General features: G+C 43.1%; 1 protein-coding gene across 1 annotated transcript in view; it reads left to right on the top strand.

Annotated features, from left to right (window-relative positions):
- The window catches only part of brip1 (BRCA1 interacting helicase 1), a 321,080-nt gene that overhangs the window by 274,782 nt on the left and 27,265 nt on the right, over positions 1 to 19,033 (top strand). Inside the window, exons 18-19 of the mRNA XM_041196890.1 lie at positions 12,842 to 12,954; positions 16,456 to 16,538. Of these exons, the coding sequence (XP_041052824.1) occupies positions 12,842 to 12,954; positions 16,456 to 16,538 (196 nt within the window). The remainder of the gene's footprint in view (positions 1 to 12,841; positions 12,955 to 16,455; positions 16,539 to 19,033) is intronic.

The following is a 19,033-nucleotide window of genomic DNA, read 5'->3' as shown; positions in this document are numbered from 1 at the left end:
TACGAACATATGAAATAGGAGCAGAATTAGGCTATTCAGCCCTTAGAGCCTGCTCCACCATTCAATAAGATCATGGCTGATCTGTTTGTGTTTCAAGTTCCACATTCTCATCTATCCCCAATAACCTTTGATTCCCTTGCCTAACAAAAATCTGTCTACCCCTGCCTTAAAAATATTCAGTGACCCTGCCTCCACTGCCTTCTGAGGCAGAGGGTTCCAAAGTCGCAGAACCCTCAGAGAAAAAATTTCTTCTCATCTCTGCCCTGTAAGGGTGACCCCTAATTTTAAAACAGTGCCCCCCTAGTTCTGGACTCACCCACAAGAGGAAACACCCTTTTCATGTCAATCTTGACAAGACCGTTCAGTATCTTATATACTTCAATCAAGTCACCCCTTACTCTTCTAAACTCCAGTGGAAACATGCCAGCCTGTCCAACCTATCCCCATAAGACAACCCACTCATTCCAGGTATCAATCTAGTAAACCTCCCCTGAACTGCCTGCAATGCATTTGCATCATTCCTTAAATGAGGAGACCAAAACTGCACACAGATTCGAGATGCGGTCTCACCAATGCCCTGTGGGTAACTTTGTTCGAGATCAGTGGCAAGCAGCAGCACATTGCCACTGACTGCAAAATCCTGGCCTTCAATATTTTGTAGTATTCAAAATTAATTCATTGTGATCATTTCATTTTTCCCATATGGGTAGAAATGAGTGTTAGCACCCTACTCCTTTGTGATGTTACACACTGCATTTGCTTTTAGTAGATAAATCAATTAAATTGTTATGTCAGCAGAGAGTGGGTATTAATGTGGGTAAAATCCTGCATTCTGAGAACAAATTTAACTCCCATAACTCAATATACTGATCATAATCTATATACCTATAATCATAATGCTGGAATGAGGAACCTTAAGCTGTCTGCATCAGTAGGTAAGAAATTATGTTTTAACCAGCCCTCCTGTATCTCAGTATTTTAAAAAGACTAAGTGTTCATTATCAGTTAAACTAGTTTTGTACATTTGTGTTAATATTCTGTATTTCCAGTAAATCATCTCGTCTTTGAAGCAATCTTTAAAATTGCATATGCATTTTAAAGCTTTGCTTCATAAGCCACTATTGTTTTTTGAATCGGAGTTTTCAAAGTAAGAAATTCTTGGTATCTCTCATAAATACATTAAACAGAGAGAAATGTATTGAATCTTAAAATACGAGTGACTTTGTATGTTGGTGAATCATTTTCTCACCATTCAAACAGTATCCATTATAAATTTAACACGCAGTGTAAGTCAATCCATTTGTTTGCCTCTTGAGTGGCACTTACAAGGCTGTTCTATCTGTCATAAAGTTACACTATGTGGGTTCTCAATCTTCAATTCATTCTCTTTTAATGTTCCTGGTTTCAACTGTATTTTTATGAATGGTGCTGTCGGAAGAATTGAAATTTGAATAAACACCCCTTGCACCACCACATGTAACAAATTGCACAAGGATTCACTTAAGATCAGATGCTTTGACTATCACATTCTACACACATTCACAAATTCAACCCTCTGTATTGGATAATTGCTGAAGGGACTATAGCCACAACTACACACTCCCATACATGTTCTGGTCATGCCACAAGCTCATGACTTATGGCACAATCTTGTAGTTTGATTTCATGTCATCTAAGCCTACTCTTTTGAGGGCATGCTGTCACATCAGGTAATGTTTCACAGTTCTGACTGCTTTCTCAAAAATATTACAAGAGATTTTTCCCCCATTATGGAGGTGTACAATCCCTCCAGCAAACATGTCCCTGAAAGACATATTCAAATCAGAATATGATTGTCCTCTATTTGGATTGGGGAAAATTTGAAGTAGTTTGCAGTGCCTTTTTGGAGGTTACCTTGACATAAGCCTCCACCCCTGCCATCAACACAGAAACTGCCATTATAAACCCATGTTGTAAAGTGAGAACTAGCAAAGGCACAATCCAAATACAGACCTTTCACCTTTCACTCATTTCAAGGCTCACTGATTTTCACTTAAATATATAACATAATTTAACATTGCATAATCTTAAAAAACAGCTGATTGCGTCTGATTTTTGTCTCTCCCTTTGATCATACATTTAACTTGTTACATTTTCCTCATGCTGACATCATTACTAATGAAACTTTGTACTGTACCTAGTTGGACATTTGCTTATGGTTGTAGCTTGGCACTGATGTTAATAATATAATTTCACAATAGCTCAGCAAAGTGCAATCTGGTCATTTCTGCCTGTATAATTCATAAGCTCATGATATCCCAAGGACTTCATTGCCAGTGAATTAATTTTTGAACTGTAATCACTTGTTTTGTAAGTAGATGCAGCAGCTAATTTACATGCAGATAGGACCCACAAACATCAATGAAATGAAGGGAATAAATGAAGAAAAGTCCTTGACCTAAAACATTTAGCAGAATTTTGCCCTTGATGGGCTGGTGGGCCCCACCGGCTTGGTGGCACGCGGGCAGCCGATCGCCGCCGCTGAAATGGGCCCTGCCGCCATTTTGAGTGAGCGGGCCACCCGACGGGAAGCGCTGTGCACTTCCTGTGCTTGGGGGAGGTGGGGGGATTCCCCAACTGTCAAAGTGCACTCTTTCGTGCATACAGGCGAAAGAGTGCGCATCTCCCTGAGACTAAGTGCTGTCTCAGGGAGAGCGCTGCAAGTTTTATAAACTCAAAAAATAGAAAAATAAAAAATTATTAACATGTCCCCCTCATGTGACAATGTCACACAAGATGGGACATGTTAATAAATATCATATAAAGTTTATTAAAGTTTTTAAAAACAGACATGAAACCTCATCCCACCAGTGGATGAGGTTTCATGTTTCTTCAGAAGCCCGCTGGGACTCCTGGTCTGCCCATCAGCCTTAAGGTTGGATGGGCAGGGCCTTTAATTGGCTTAATTATCTGGTCAATGGCCTCAATTGGCCATTGACAGGTTGGCAGGCAGACAGCTGATTTCGCTGTCCACTCGCCTTCCTGAATATTTAAATGGGGCAGGCCCCGACGTCATCCCACGTCAGCAAACAGGCCCCGCCCCCCAACTCGCTGACAGAAAAATTCTGGCCATTAACTCTGTTTCTCCCTCCACAGATGGTACCAGACCTGCTAAGTATTTCCAGCAGTTTCTGTTCTGATTTCAGATTTCCAGTATCTGCAGCATTTTGCTGATGAAATGGAAGAGCCAGTTTATTTGTTTTGGTGGTTCTGGCTGATATATTAGCCAGTATCCTGCTCTTCAAAAAAAAGTTACAGGATATTTTGTGTCTAGTTGGAGAAGGCATGGGTTTAATGTCTCATGTGAAAGATGGCATTTCTGACAGTGCAGCACTCACTCAGTACTTCACTGAAATGTTAGCTTAGATTATGTGTTTAAGATTTGAAGTAGGCCCTGATGCCACAACCTTGTTGCTCAGGAAAGAATGTTAGCAGTGAGCCAAGCTCAATTAACAACTTTGAAATAATTGTAGCCATGCAGCTAAATGCTAGCTAACTTGTTGACAAGAATGGGACACAGATGGGCAGTAATTTTCTTCATTACAGGAGCATTTGTTAAAAACTAAACTTAAAAAGTAACATGTGAAACATACTTGTGTGCATTGGGGGTGGTGGCAAGTGAGAATCCAGTTTACGTAACTCAGTGATGACAGCACTAGTCTCTCATTAATTGATCATTTGAATTATATGTAGTGAGAAAATTAGATGTTATATTTAAACTAATTTTTTATAATGGAGCATTGTAACTAAGCCTTTGCAGTATGATTTGTGAATTTTCCTTTAAGAAAAATAATTGTCAGAAATCAGTATTCAGAACTCACTTCACCCAGCTGTGCACAATCAACTCTTTTTTTCTGGCAAGGCACTATTATCTGTTGGGGAGAAATCACACTTAAGCTTGGATATAGATAAAACAATTTCAGCTTTCTGGAACACTGCACCCTCTCCAGCTGTTATATTGAAAGCAACATAATGATTTTTTTTTGCAAAAATATACTTTATTCATAAATCTTCAAAAACATTTCGAACCATTTCAAAATCACCATTACAAAAATACAATCAGGTTCAACTTTTACAACATGAATCACAAGGTGTATATCAGTACAAACAATGAATATTACAATCATTGGCAGACATTCATTTTGAGCTGTACATCCCGAGGGGCTCTAAACAGTTCCCAGCCCCTCGATGCACTGTGGCAGAAAGGTCTTAGGCAGCGACCCTTCCCCATTGCGCCTTTGTGGCGGCTTCCCCAAGCTTAACTGTGTCCCTCAGCACGTAGTCCTGGACCTTGGAATGTGCCAGTCTGCAACACTTGGTCGGGGACAACTCTTTGCGCTGGAAAACCAACAAGTTTCGGGCAGACCAAAAAGCATCTTTCACCGAGTTGATGATCCTCTAGCTGCAGTTGATGTTTGTCTCGGTGTGTGTCCCTGGGAAAAGTCCGTAGAGCACAGAGTCCTGTGTCACAGAACTGCTCGGGATGAACCTCGACAGAAACCACTGCATCTCTCTCCAGACCTTCTTCGCAAAGACACAATCTACAAGGAGGTGAACAACGGTCTCTTCCCCACCACAGCCACCTCGAGGGCAATGTGCAGAGGGGGTGAGACTCCTGGAGTGTAGGAAGGATCTTACAGGGAGGGCCTTTCTCACCACCAGCCAAGCTACATCTTGGTGCTTGTTGGAAAGTTCTGGCGATGAGGCATTCTGCCAAATGACTTTGTCAGTCTGCTCAGGGAACCATCCCATAGGATCCACCCTCTCCTTTTCCCTCAGGGCCTTTAAGACGTTACGTGCCGACCACTGCCTGATGGACTTGTGGTCAAAGGTTTTTCTCTGCATAAATTTTCCCACGAGGGACAGCTGGTACGGCACGGTCCAACTACTTGGAGCATTCCGCGGCAGCTTGGCCAGACCCATCCTTTGCAACACCGGTGACAGGTAGAACCTCAGCATGTAGTGACATTTGGTGTTGGCATACTGAGGGTCTACGCACCGCTTGATGCAGCCGCACACAAAGGTGGCCATCACTATGAGGGCGATGTTGAGCACGTATTTTCCCCCTTTATCTAGAGGCTTGTACATCATGTCCCTGCGGACCCGATCCATTTTCGACCTCCAGACAAAGCGGAAGATGGCTCGGGTGATCGCCATTGCACAGGAGTGTGGAATGGGCCAGACCTGCGCCACGTACAGCAACAGCGAGAGTGCCTCACACCTGATGACCAGGTTCTTACCCGCAATGGAGAGGGAGCGTCGCTCCCACATGCCCAGTTTCCTTTTCACCATAGACACTCACTCCTTCCAGTTTCTAGCGCGTGCTTTGGTCCTTCCGAACCATATCCCCAGCACCTTCAGGCCGTCAACCCTGACAGTGAAGGGGACAAAGGATCGGTCAGCCCAGTTCCCAAAGAACGTGGCCTCGCCCTTCCCACGATTTACCTTGGCTCCCGAGGCCAGTTCGAACTGGTCGCAGATGTGGATGAGTCTGTGCACCGACAGCGGATCCGAGCAGAAAACGGCGACATCGTCCATGTACAGGGAGACTTTGACCTGAGTGCCTCCACTGCCTGGAATCGTCACTCCTCTTATGCCCGGATCCTTCCTGATGGACTCAGCAAAGGGTTCTATGCAACACACGAAAAGAACAGGCGAGAGAGGGCAACCCTGCCTGACTCCAGATTTAATCGGAAAGCTATCTGATTCCCACCCATTAATAGAGACTGCACTACTGATGTTAGTGTAGAGCAGTTGGATCCAATTGCGAATTCCCTCCCCAAACCCCATTTTGGAGAGCACATCCACCATGTAGGTGTGCGATATTCTGTCAAAGGCCTTCTCCTGATCCAGGCTGATGAGGCAGGCATCCACACCCCTGTCCTGTACATAGGTAATCATATCCCTGAGCAGCGCGAGGCTGTCAGAGATCTTCCTGCCCGGCACAGTGCAGGTCTGGTCAGGGTGAATCACCAATTCCAGAGCGGATTTGACCCGATTGGCAATGACCTTGGACAGAATCTTATAGTCCACATTCAACAGTGAAATGGGTCGCCAATTTCTAATTTCCTCCCTTTCCCCCTTGTGCTTGTAGATGAGGGTGATAATGCCTTTCCTCATGGATTCTGACATACTGCCGGCCATGAGCATACTCTCGTACACTTCTAGCAGGTCCGGGCCGATCCAGTCCCACAGAGCCGAATACAACTCCGCCGGCAAGCCGTCGCTTCCGGGAGTTTTACTCTTCTCGAAGGACTCAAGGGCCTCAGTCAGTTCGTCAGGAGTTAGCGCTTTGTCCAGACTCTCCCGTGTGCTGTCGTCTAAGACCTCCGTGATAGAGGACAGGAAGGACTGGGAGGCCGTGCTGTCTGTGGGCTTCAAGTCATACAATCCGGCATAAAAGGATTTGCTGATCCTCAAAATGTCGGCCTGTGATGACTTTACTGAGCCATCTTCTTCCTTCAGGCTGCTGATTACAGAGCTCTCTCTGTGTACCTTTTGGAAGAAGAAACGTGAGCATGTCTCGTCCTGCTCCACGGAGTGTACTCTGGAACGGAAGATGATCTTGGAGGCCTCCGAGGCAAAGAGCGAGGCTTACTGGCTCTTCACCTCTTGGAGTTCCTCCTTGACATCGACCCCCATCGACCGCAGCCGGAGCAGATTCTGCATGTTTTTCTGGAGTTGGGACATTTCCCTCTGCTCCTTCCTAGCTTTCTGGGTGCCTTTGAGGATGAAAAACCTCTTGATGTTTCCCTTGATCGCTTCCCACAGTGTGTCAGTGACTCAAAGTGGGGTTTCATGGTTCTCCAACCTTTGTAATCCCTCTTGAGCTTCTCAATGTTCTCTGGGGTCAGCAGTTTCATGTTTAGCTTCCATGCCTCCCTGCCAACCCTCTGGTCCTTCTCTAAGTGACAGTCAGCCAGTAGGAGGCAGTGGTCAGAGAAGAACACCGGCTTGACGTCGGTGGATCTGACTGCGAATGCACGGGACACAAACAGGAAATCTATCCTGGAACAGACGGACCCGTCAGGCCGCGACCAGGTGTATCTACGCTGCACTCCGTCTGCAGGGTTGCTGAAGACGTCATGCAGCTTGGCATCCTTTACTGTTTCCATCAGGGATCTGGACGTAGCGTCCAATCTGCTTTCGGCCCTGCCGGATCGTCCAGCCACATCGATGATGCAGTTGAAGTCACCGCCCAGAATGACCGGCCTGGAGGTTGCCAGCAGCAGTGGGAGCTGCTGAAAGACCTCCAGCCGCTCAGCCCCTTGTGACGGGTCGTAGACGTTAATTAACCAAAGTGGAGCATTCTGGTACATTACGTCTGCTACGAGGAAGCGCCCGCCCACCATCTCCTTAACCTGGGAGACATGAAGCTGCCTCCCCGCAGCAGAATACCCAGGCCGGAGGAACGAGAGTCGTTTCCTCCCGACCAGATCAATGGCCCATGGGACCACCATCGTGACCATTGCCTGTAGGAGCTGAGGTGCGGTATCGCACACTCCTGCAGAAACAACAGGTCAGCTTTGACCTTGGCAAGGTAATCCAAGGTCGCAACACATCGCGTAGTAGATTTAATGCTACGCACATTTATGGATACAATCTTTACACCCATTTTAAAGCAGTTAGTCACTTACCAAACCTGTTGTCTCTGAGAGTTCCAGACCTTTGGTCTGCTCCTTCATGCCCATAGTGTGCTCAGATTGCTTCACTTTGGATGGGCTGAGGAAAGCGTCCTGAACCTCCCCATTGGCGGTGTTCTACTCCGGTGGCATCTGGGGGTCCGTGCAGAGAGCGGGGTTTGAAATGTCCTCTGTTGGAGAAGCTTCTCCAATCCTCTCCCCCTCTGGGGCGTTGCTGCTCCCGGCTTCCCGGAGCTGGGGTGCACTGAGCGCCTCATTGTTTCCAGATTCCTGGGGTTGTGGTACACTGGCCTCTTCGGGTTGTGGGCAAAGTTGGGGTGCGCTGGTCTCTTCATTGTCTCCAATGTTCTGGAGCTTGGGTGTCTCATCCTCCAACTCCCTAGCGCTTTGCCACTTCTTCTGCTGGCGCCGCCCTGGCCCTTCTTCGTCTGAAGAGTTGCTGCTCTTGTTATCCGTGTCGGATAGGAGATGCCTCTTGACTCTTGTCTGGGAAGTGGCTTGGTTTCTTTTTAGCCCCTTCTTCCTTTTGGCTCTCTTCACCAGCTGCCACTCCCCTTGCTGCTTTCCCACTGCTGCCTCCTCCTCCTCCGTTGATTCGCTCTCCTGAGAAGTGGGAGGTTCAGGGGACAGTGCTGTTGGTTGGCCGTCTGTTGCCCCAGTCTTTTCCTCCACCTTGTCTCTCTCTGTGTCCTCCCTTGTCCCGTTGTCCCTTGTCCCGTTGGGGGCCTTGGTGGTTGGAGTGACACGAGGCATTTCTTCTGCTTCCCCCTCGTTGGCTTTGGCTGCCTGTGCATAAGTACGGCAACGTTTGGGGCAGATCTTGTGGAGGTGACTTGCCTCGCCACACAGGTTGCAGCACTTAGCCTGTTTACAGTCTTTTGTCTGGTACCCTTCCTGTTTGCAGTTCTTGCAGAGGACGGCACTGCAGTTGGCCACCACATGACCAGACTTGCTGCATGAGCGACAAGGTTTGGGTTGCCCAGCGTAGACCAGGTAGCCACGCCTTCCCCCGATAGCGAATCTGGAAGGGGGGTGGAAGACTGCTCCCTTACCGTCGGTCTTGAGCATTAACTTAACCTTGCGTTTACATGTCCAGATCCCCAAATCATCTCTAACCGCGGTGCAGCTCCCAACCTTATCGAAGTACCTGGTAAAGAAGGTGAGCACGTCAGCGACAGGGACATAGGGGTTGTACAGATGCACCGTCGCAACCCTTTCTCGTTGCAACAGCAGAGCAAAGATCGGCTCCGCGGTCAGGATCTTCATTTCTGGCAGGTCTTTCTTTTCCTCAAACACCTTCAGGAGTTGGACACAAGCTGCCACTTGCTTGAAAGTCACATCAAAAAATCCAGTGCTGGGGAAATCCTGTAGGCAGTAGATCTCCGCAGCCTCGAAACCACACAGCTTGAATAGGATCCTCTTGGTGAAGAAGTTCCTATCCATTCCTGTTCCTTGCTCGCTGCCCTTCACCATGACTCGGATGGTGTTAGGTATCCCATGGTAAGGAGTTCGACTGGTTATAGCCATTGCTCTTTCCCTGGCAGAAACGCGCTGAAGGTCTCTCCCCTGCCACGTAAGTATCATCATGATACTCCACTGATAGAAGAACATTTGAGTTGAGTGTAACTTGTTGATTTTTGAGTAGAATAAGCATAGGTGAAAATAGAACCACTTATTATTGCATGTGTGCATTGATGACTGTTCGTGTGCTTTTTCGATGTTGCAACTAAACGTGATAAATGCAGTTAATGCAAAATTGAATAGTGCATCACTCATTGATTACATCACTTTTTCAGTATATTTAAGTATGTTCTTGCTTATTTAAATACTGTGAATACATAGGAGCTTCCTTCTGCCTATTTAAGTACTGTGAATACATAGGAGCTTCCTTCCACAGAGTATTCTGATGACTTATTTTAGCTCTTAAAATTGCCACATCTTTTTACCTTGACAGAAAGTGAGTAAATTCCGTTGCCTTTCTTTAAAAACTCCTTTATAAAATTCATCCTTAATTTTCTCTTAAACAATTAGCTATGACATATACCTGTAATTCCCATTTGTACAAAATGACAAAGCTCCGTGTGATCCATCTGAAGGAACATGAAGTAGCTTGGAAACTATCAAAGTATTTAAACACCGAGAATCGAGCAATGCAGCACCAGGTTTAGTGTCCCTTTAACCCGTTTAAGCATTGAGCTTATATATTTCATCAGTCAAGTACAATATAATTACCTGCTTTGTTGAGAAATCCATAGAGGAGTCTGTACTTTTCAAGGGAGAAAAAGAAAAGTCAATATAATATTGCATTTTATTGACTTAACATTGCATTGCAGTTTTGAAGGTAAACCAATTGCTGAGTGACTACTTTTTTGATTTTTAAAAAATTTGTTCATGGGATGTGGGCATCGCTGGCCAGGCCAACTTTTTTTCCCCATCCTTAATTGCCCAAGAGAACGTGGTGGTGATTCACCTTATTGAATTGCTGCAGCCCATCTGGTGTAGGTACACCCACAGTATATTAGGAAAGAAGTTCCAGGATTTTGACCCAGCAACAGTGATATAGTTCCAACTGGTGTGCAGCTTGGAGGGGAACTTGTGGTAGTGATGGTGGTATTCCCATGCACCTGCTGCCCTTGTCTTTCTAGGTGCTAGAGATCACAGGTTTGGAAGGTGCTGTCGAAGAAGCCTTGGTGAGTTGCTGTTGTCAGTGTGCATCGATGGTAGAGCAGGGAGTGATTATTTGAGGAGGTTTTTGGGGTGCCAATCAAGTGGCTGCTTTGTCCTGAATTGTGTCACACTTGTTGAGTGTTGTTGAACCTGCACTCATCCAGGCAAGTGGAGGGTATTCCATCAGACTCCTGTCTTGTGTCTTGTAGATAGTGGACAGGCTTTTGGGAGTCAGGAGGTGAGTACTCTCTGCAGAATTCCCAGCCTCTGACCTGATCTTGTAACCACGGTATATATATGACTGACCCAGTTCAGTTTCTGGTCAATAGTAACCCCAGGATGTTTATAGTGGAGGATTCAGTGATGGTAATGCCATTGAATGTCAAAGGGAGAAAGTTAGATTCACTCATGTTGGAGATGGTCATTGCCTGGCATTTGTGTGGCATGAATGTTATTTTCCACTTTATCAACCCAAGTCTGAATGTTGTCCAGGTCTTGCATCTGGACACAGACTGCTTCAGTGTCTGAGGAGTCATGAATGGTGCTAAACGTTGTACCGTCATCAGTGAACATCCCCACTTCTGACTTAATGATGGAGGGAAGGTCATTGATAAAGCTAGGCCTAGGACACTACCTGAGGAACTGCTGCAGCGATGTCCCGAAACTGAGATGATTGATCTCCAACGACCACAGCCATCTTCCTTTGGGCAAGGTATGACTGCAACCAGTGAGAGTTTTCCCTCTGATTCCCATTGATTTCTGTTTTACTAAAGCTCCTTGATGCAAATGCTGCCTTGATGTCAAGGACAGTCACTCTCCCCTCACCTCTTGATTTCAGCTCTTTTGCCCATGTTTGGACCAAGATTGGAATGAGGTCAGGAGCTGAGTGGCCATGACAGAACTGACTCAAACTGAGCGTCAGTGAGCTGGTTACTGTTGTGTATCATCTTAGACTTATTGAGAGTGACTATAAATGAATAAATCAAGGATTTTTTTTTCTAATCAACACAGTAACAAATGTGAGTTCTGTGAATTTTTTGATTTCGCTAAATTTTAAGAGTTTGTGTAATATTTAAATTATATCATCATGTTTATGTTTATTTGTTTCTGAACAGGAATTTCTATTATTTGTATTATGACATTAATAGTCAGACTATCTAAAAGAGGCCAAGAAAACATATGTATCCTCATTTAATTATTTGGTGAACAGAATGGCACAAAAAGTCAAAGTCAAATGTTCCCTGTGCAGCTGTGAAAATAAACATTCAAATATTTTTTCATTTGTTATTGAATTTGTTATGCATTTTCTGTTTAGTAAAGTTGAATTGAATATTACATATATTGTATACACTGATATAATATAGTAAATACACGTACTGTACTAAGATGTAAGGACATGTACTGTTTATTTATTGATTGATTGATCAATTATAATATAGCTGAGCATCTACAGGAGTAGCTTCTCTTCTTACTCCTACACTTTGCTTTTGGAGTTTCCCAAGGATCTATTCTAGTTTCTCATCTACAGGCTAACCCATGGAGATACCATATGTGGATGTAGGGTCAACCTCCAAATGTATGCTCTTGTAACCCAACTCAACCTCTCCACTGTGTCCCATAATCTTCCACTGCTGCTGTTTTGTTAGTCTGCTTGGATGAATATTAGTTTCCTCAAGCTAAATATTATTAATACTATAATTGTTGGCTTCTACCCTTAAATTCCATACCCTTGTCATCTATTCCATCTCTCCATCAGAAGGCTGTCTCAGGCAGAACTAGACTATTTGCATGTTTTGTTGCCCTATTCAAACCTGAGCTGAGTTTTAATCGCATACCCTCTACACCACAAAGACTGCCTATTTCCACCTCCATAGCATCTCCTGCCTTTGCCCTGCCTTAGCCCATTCTCTGCTAAAACTCTCTCCCATGCTTTTGTCGTCTCCAGATTCAACTATTCCAATGTTCTGGCCTGCATCCCATTCTTTCTTGATAATCTGTAGATCATCCAAATACTCTGCCTGTATCCTATCCATACAAAGAACCCTTCACCACCATCCTTGCTAACTTGCATTAGCTCTCAGAACTTCAATGTCTAAAGCTTTTAGTCACCCCTCTGAATATTTACTACTTTGGTCCAGTGCCAAGTTTTTTTTATTTTGTACTTCTATGAAGCACCACGGGAGCTTTTTATAACATTAGGCTCTACACAAGTGCAGGTTGTTGTTGAAATATTTGATTTGTACAAAGCCTTACTGTAACCGACTTATGTAAGTTCAGAAAGCAGAATACTGTAGATACTGAAAATCTGGGAGAAAAGTGAAAATCCTTGAGTCATTCAGCAGGTCAAGCATCTGTCACGAGAACACAAGTCAGCTGATTGCCTGCATTGACTTTTTTTGAGTTTTGTTTTATATAAATGTTCAGCCCTGCTGTACAAGCTTTAGCAATTTTAATGTGCAGCTATTTGATTTGTGTTGTTTGTTCCCCTCCAGGTTGAACTGAAACGGAAATATAATGATCAGCACTCAAGGACACGTGGCTTGCTTCCTGGTAGTCAGTGGTATGAAATTCAGGCATTTCGAGCACTGAATCAAGCCCTAGGCAGGTAAAAGTTCATAGGTCAAGTAGAGAAACTCCTCAATCAGCCAGAGTCTTGCGGAGGAACTAAGAAAGTTTTGGGTGTTCTAGTCCATTAAATAGAGTCCAGTGACTGGGAGGAGAACTATAAAAAAAGTCCTGAGAGGGAAGCTGTAGACTTCAATAAAATGTACTTAACAGAGCATGATTCTAGGAGAGCAGCTTTGTAATAGGCCGTTCGATAGTGTTGTGTATGGACATAAATAATTTGCATACATGTGATCCTGATATTTGGAAGGAAATCTGATCGCAGGTGCTTGTGTGGATGTAATTTGATTGATCAAGACGTTAAAGCTCAATAAATTGTGCTTAAATTTTGAGCAGAGCCCTAGCCAGCCCACATCACAAAACACAACTTAGGTATAACCTATGGCTTGCTGAAGTACCCTGATACCTATGTAGCTATTGCAATTCGTTTACAATGTGCAAGAAGTGCAGTCACTACACTGTATGACTAAATTTTCGAGGATCAAATCCTATGAAGTAAATTGTTTGCCTGACTGCATTCTTTTTAAAACAAACTTCTTTTCAGTGAGTATAGGCAATTAGTTTCCTGTCCTCTGCCACTACTCCTCCTAAGTTTGTTATTGAGACTGCAATAGAACCTTTGCCCATTAATTTTCAGCCTTATTGGGAGGGCTTCTGATCAACATCAGTCCCAATCAAGCCACAGTAAATCCACATTCAAGAGGCAATGCACTATTCGCAAAGCCATTCAATGGAATACTTTTAATACTGTGGGAATAAAGACCAGTTTCTCAAGCAAATCAAATGGCAAAAGTATTGCTAAATTAAGATTAAAAGAAAAATTTTAATATATTCAAGCCAGTTGAGCCTTTGAAAATATTTTTGATGTACCATAACTTCAAAAATGTTTTAATTTTATTTGAAATAATTGTGTCAAATTTAGAAAAATTTTCGATCATACTCCATTACCTGCCTTTTCCCTTTTTTCATCCCCTACAAAAGCCTTCACTAGATCGATGCCAGATCTACCTCATCTTAACAGGATGAGTGGTGTAACCTGCAGTGTGCTTGAATTTGGATGATTGATACACTTCTATAAGGAGGAATTTGCCTCCCTTCAATAGAAAACTATCAGTGCTCCAAACAGCAGCCCTGCTTGAACTCATCTTTGCATTTAGATTTTTGGTGGAAAAAGAATTGGTTGATTTTTATTTGTAAATCATAAGGCAAAGCGATCTGGTAGTACAATGTATCACATGATAACCATGACATTTTTACCCACCTTCTCCCACTGGAAAGGCCCTACCAATGCAACTATGACAAGCTGCTAGGTAAAATACTAAGGTATAATCTAGAGTATTCCTAATATAATAGTAGATGTTGTGATGAAGTAAAAGCCGCTCTGTAGATTGACGATATATAGTTGTACCAGAAATTTCAACATTATTTTTGATACTGCGATGTTAGATTCCGCCCTTTCTTCCCACCAACCCCCCCACCCCGCAACCATCCCCCAAACAACCCTTTTACCTAAAACACACTATGGTAAGTTCGCAGGTCAATCAAAGTGCATTAATCAATACTACTGCACTGGCATCAACAGAATTATACTTACCCCAGTTAGTGCCATTGCACAGGCATTGCACATATATACGCATATGTCATGTGCGCAAAAAGATTGAGTTTTGGGGTAAACAGAAGTATTGAGGCGATGCAGATCACTTCATTTAGCCACAAACATTCAACGCTACTTGGGGTGAGTGGGGAAAGCACACCGGAGCCTCAATGTAGTTAAAGCAGTTTCATAATATGTATCATGTCACTCTGAAGCCATGATGTGCATTGGATTCTGGCATATTGCATCTTCTCTAGTTCCTTTATTCAAGACAGCAAAATGCAACTCCACTTTATTTATGTTTGTACAGTCATTAAAGGCCATTGGGGCTATGGTTGGTTACCAATCTTTCAGATAATTCCATCCCTATATCCTTTCCCATATCACATAGCAGAAGCAAAAAAAAAAAAGACCTGGAGCCAGTTCAGGAGCCCTCTATAAAAAATTCCCCCCTTGGATACCTGTGGTTGATCAGGTGACTCACCAATGCATTAATTGTTTTCCAGGCTGATCTGTTCTTGACTTTTTTGTGATAATCCCTTTTCTAGAAGAATATCTATCACCTTGAAGGAATACAAGGAAATGGCCTGTGTTACTTCCTCTAGAACAGGCTTGTCCAACCTTTTCATTTGGCAGGGGTTGCACATTTCCTATTTTTTTCTCACTCAAGGGGCCAATAAGGTAATTTCAGAAAAATAAGGTTTGGTACAATATTAAACATGAGTTTCAAAATCAAGTTGAGGTATGAAAAAAAGAAGCAACTTGCTGAGCAAATAAAAAGTCAAAGCAATAAATTGATAATTAAAAAAAAATAATTAATAAAGATCATCCTTAGAATGTGAAATAATCAGAGTCTGTTTGTCTGGCTCACTCCCACTCTCTTGATGCTCACTCAGTCACCCTCACCCACTGTGAGTGGTGTGATTGTGTGTTGCTGTGTGAGGTGAGGATGAGTGGGAATCCTGAGACTGTGAACGCTTACTCACTTATATTCTCTCCCTCCCACACACACACACACTCCCTCCCACACTCTCAAACTCTCCCTCACTCAGACACTCACTCATGCTCTCTTCCACACTCACTTACTCTCTCCCACACCACCAGGCAGCGAGTGTCTTCACACTCATCACTCCCGCCCGCATCACCGCATCCAGCCGCCCGACAGCCTCTTCTCTCCCACCCCACCCACATGGCCCAGCCCAGCCCAGTAGCCTCCTCCTCCCTCGCCCAGTCTGGCAACCAGCATCTTCTTCCCGCGCCTAGCCCAGCAGCCAGCGTCTTCCCTGCTTATCCAGGCATCCAGCCTCTTCAACCCCCCTCCCCACCCAGCCCGGCAGCGAATCTCTTCCTCCCCTGCCTGGCCAGACAGCCAGTTCCTTCCTTCTGGAGAAGATTGGAGGAGCAGTTTCCTTTAGAATCCTCCACTCCATTTATCAGCATTTTGAAAACTATCTCTGTGTGCCATATTGGGGGATATCTGGCCTGTGGGCCACACCTTGGACAAGCCCCTTCCTCAGGCAATCACTATTTGAGAAAGTAAAACTTATAGCTGTCTAACTGCACTCGTGACTTTCTCAGTTTCTATGAGTGGCCATTAGTTCTACCGATCCACAGGATTTCAAACACGCTATTTTTTGTCCTTACCTTTAACACTTGGATCCAATCACCTCTAAGTCTTCATCTTACAGAAGAAAGGGCATAACTTCTATTGCATATGCTGCAACTTCTCTGGAGCTCCAAGGTTGAAGTGTTCTTTATCAGACTTAGGATCAGAAATGTACAGAAAATCAATGTCTATTTTAAAAGCTGAAAATATTATTTACTATGGAGTGGGGTATTTTTGTTGGAAAATAATAGCAGATTATAATTATATTCATTCACTTACAGGTGTATTCGACATAGGAATGACTGGGGAGCACTGATCCTAGTTGATGACAGATTTAGAAGTAATGCCAAAAAGTATATATCTGGTAAGGTACTATTGTCAGGTCCTTCTAATATTTTTGTTTTCAAACTGATTAGAATTTGTGAGCTCTGGCTTTTTTTAGGGGCCATTCAGTTAGTTGAGGAGGATGGTTATCATTCTGTGTACCATATCATAATCAAAATGATTATTTTGATACTGTACTTCTGTGAGGGGTTAAACAAAAGCCTGCTCTTTGTGAAAATGTGAAAATTATGAATAACATCTTACAGTGCCATACTCTGTTTTTTAAGTAATTTATATGTTCTTTTTATGTGATATATCTCTATATCATGTTCCATCCTTGGCTGAGAGAGCAGATGAGCACTTTGCTCCCCGGTTACTGCCAATGCCACACGGAAACAGGATAAGGTCTTGACCATTTAGGATTGAGATAAGGAAAAATTTCTTCACTCAGGAGGTTATGAATCTTTGGAATTCTCTACCTCAGAAGAGTGTAGATGCTCAGTCGTTGATTATATTCATAACTGAGATAGATTTCTGGACACTAAGAGAATCAAGGGATATAGAGAAAGGGGAGGAAAGTGGAGCTGAGATAGAAGATCAGCCATGATCCTATTTGAATGGTGGAGCAGACTTTTATAAAACTAACAACTAGGAGGTGAATGAGTTCCCCGTCAGGTCTCTAGCTCATGACTATTCCGTGATAGCTAATTTGAAATAAGAAGGTGATCTGAGAACCAAGTCTCAAATTTGTGTCTCAGCACTCTGTGATCCAGTACATTAGAGTAATGCTCTATATCACGATACTGCTCCCACCTTATAATAAAAACAAATACAGATGGCGCAACACGTTGGCACACCAATTTGATGGTATATGCAGTATTGGGGTTCAGGTTCAAACACAAATTTATACCTGTTAAATTTTCAGTCTCATTGTCACGATGATAAAGAGGCTGCTTGGAAGGGAGTGGTTTGATCGAGTTATTCTAGCTCTTTTCAGGTTTGCTATTCTTTGCTTAGAAATATTTAGAATCATTTATGCTGCATCGTCAGATGCATTTGCCTGAGATCAGAGATTTGTGTACATGATTTTGGAAAGACACAAAGCTGAGCCCTGTCATACTCTCATATTTGTATACTCACACAAGTCATCAGGCCTCTGCATTTTTCTGTGAACTTAATTTAAAATGTGACTTACAGGTTATAGATACATTTCCAAGCTAGCCTATTTAGGTCAAAGTTGGCTATTTCTAGAAATTGAAAAATGTTCTCTCCAGTTGCTAATTTTGTATGGTCTCTCAGGGTGGAATGAAAATTGATGGCTTAATCAACTGTGTGGGTTGGTAGAATCTTAGGAAAAAAGGGAATAAAATATTTGTTTAAATTGGTAAAATAAAATGTTGTAATATTGTTCAACATTGGAATTGCTGGATCAAGCTGAAAATGTGTTCTAAAATACTGCATGAAAATTGTGGATGTCAAATTGCTGCCCTTTTGTCACTGGATGGTGCTATAACTCTGTTTTGGCGTTCAGATTTTGAAAATAATGTGAAACAGCTGCTTGAGATATGACTTGACCATAAAAATTTTATTTGCATCAGGTTCTTAAGTAATGCTGCTGTTGCTTGCCAATACAGCAGAATTTAGCTGAAAACACAAAGTTATGTAACGTGTGTTATACTGAGAATGTGCCACATTAACCTTTTTCACTGTTGAATAATGCGTTATGGTTAACAGAGCAAATGCAATGATCTAATACTTTAAGGGTTAACGAAAAATAGTTAGTTCCTAGTGTACCCATGAGTGCCTGACTTGTAAAATTTTATAGAGCACATGAGCACCTGTAAATTTTTAGAGGGTACACTCGAGTGAAGTGTTATAACTTTTAGAACTCCATACATTTGAAGTGTGGACAATGGGAAGTCCTCCAAATGCAAACGGAGAGCTGGGAGGTTCAGCAATTTTATGAAAGGTTTCTTATCCCATCACTTTTCTTCCTGCATTTATTTTCTCACCTTTTTTACATTCCTTTGCACCATGCACATTTCCTAAGCTACTTCCAATGTGCTTCTGAGACCTCCTACTTGCCCTTCACCCCTTCCTTGTGAGAAAATGTAAAAAAATAAACCTCTCATCATTGTTCCAACAATATACCTTGGCTTCAGCTTCAAAAGAGCACCCCATAATACACAAGCGTGTTGTTTTCATTTCCTATATTAGTGATTCTTAAGAGCTTTCTGGGTCAACTACCAATTAGTGCTGAATAATAGGCATTTTAATGTTGCGGATTCAAGCAATAAGAACTGGATCGACACTACCCTAGTTCAATTCAGTTAGAATCTTTCTAGAGAGATTTTCATCCCATTAGTAAAGCTGTGTTCCCAACCTGCATTCCAAAGGTGAAAGGGCAATGTGCCAACACCTCATTGCATGATTTTAAGGGTTCCATTAGCACCCAGGATTGGGAATGGAAAAATTAGCCATTATAACTGCCCCTGATCACTATCCATCAATTCCTGGGGAACTGTGCATATGACA

Source organism: Carcharodon carcharias, chromosome 10 (assembly GCF_017639515.1).
Source record: "Carcharodon carcharias isolate sCarCar2 chromosome 10, sCarCar2.pri, whole genome shotgun sequence".
Classification (NCBI taxonomy): Eukaryota; Metazoa; Chordata; class Chondrichthyes; order Lamniformes; family Lamnidae; genus Carcharodon; species Carcharodon carcharias.
Note: the sequence above shows the minus strand (reverse complement) of the source record. Positions and strands in the feature narration are given on the sequence as shown.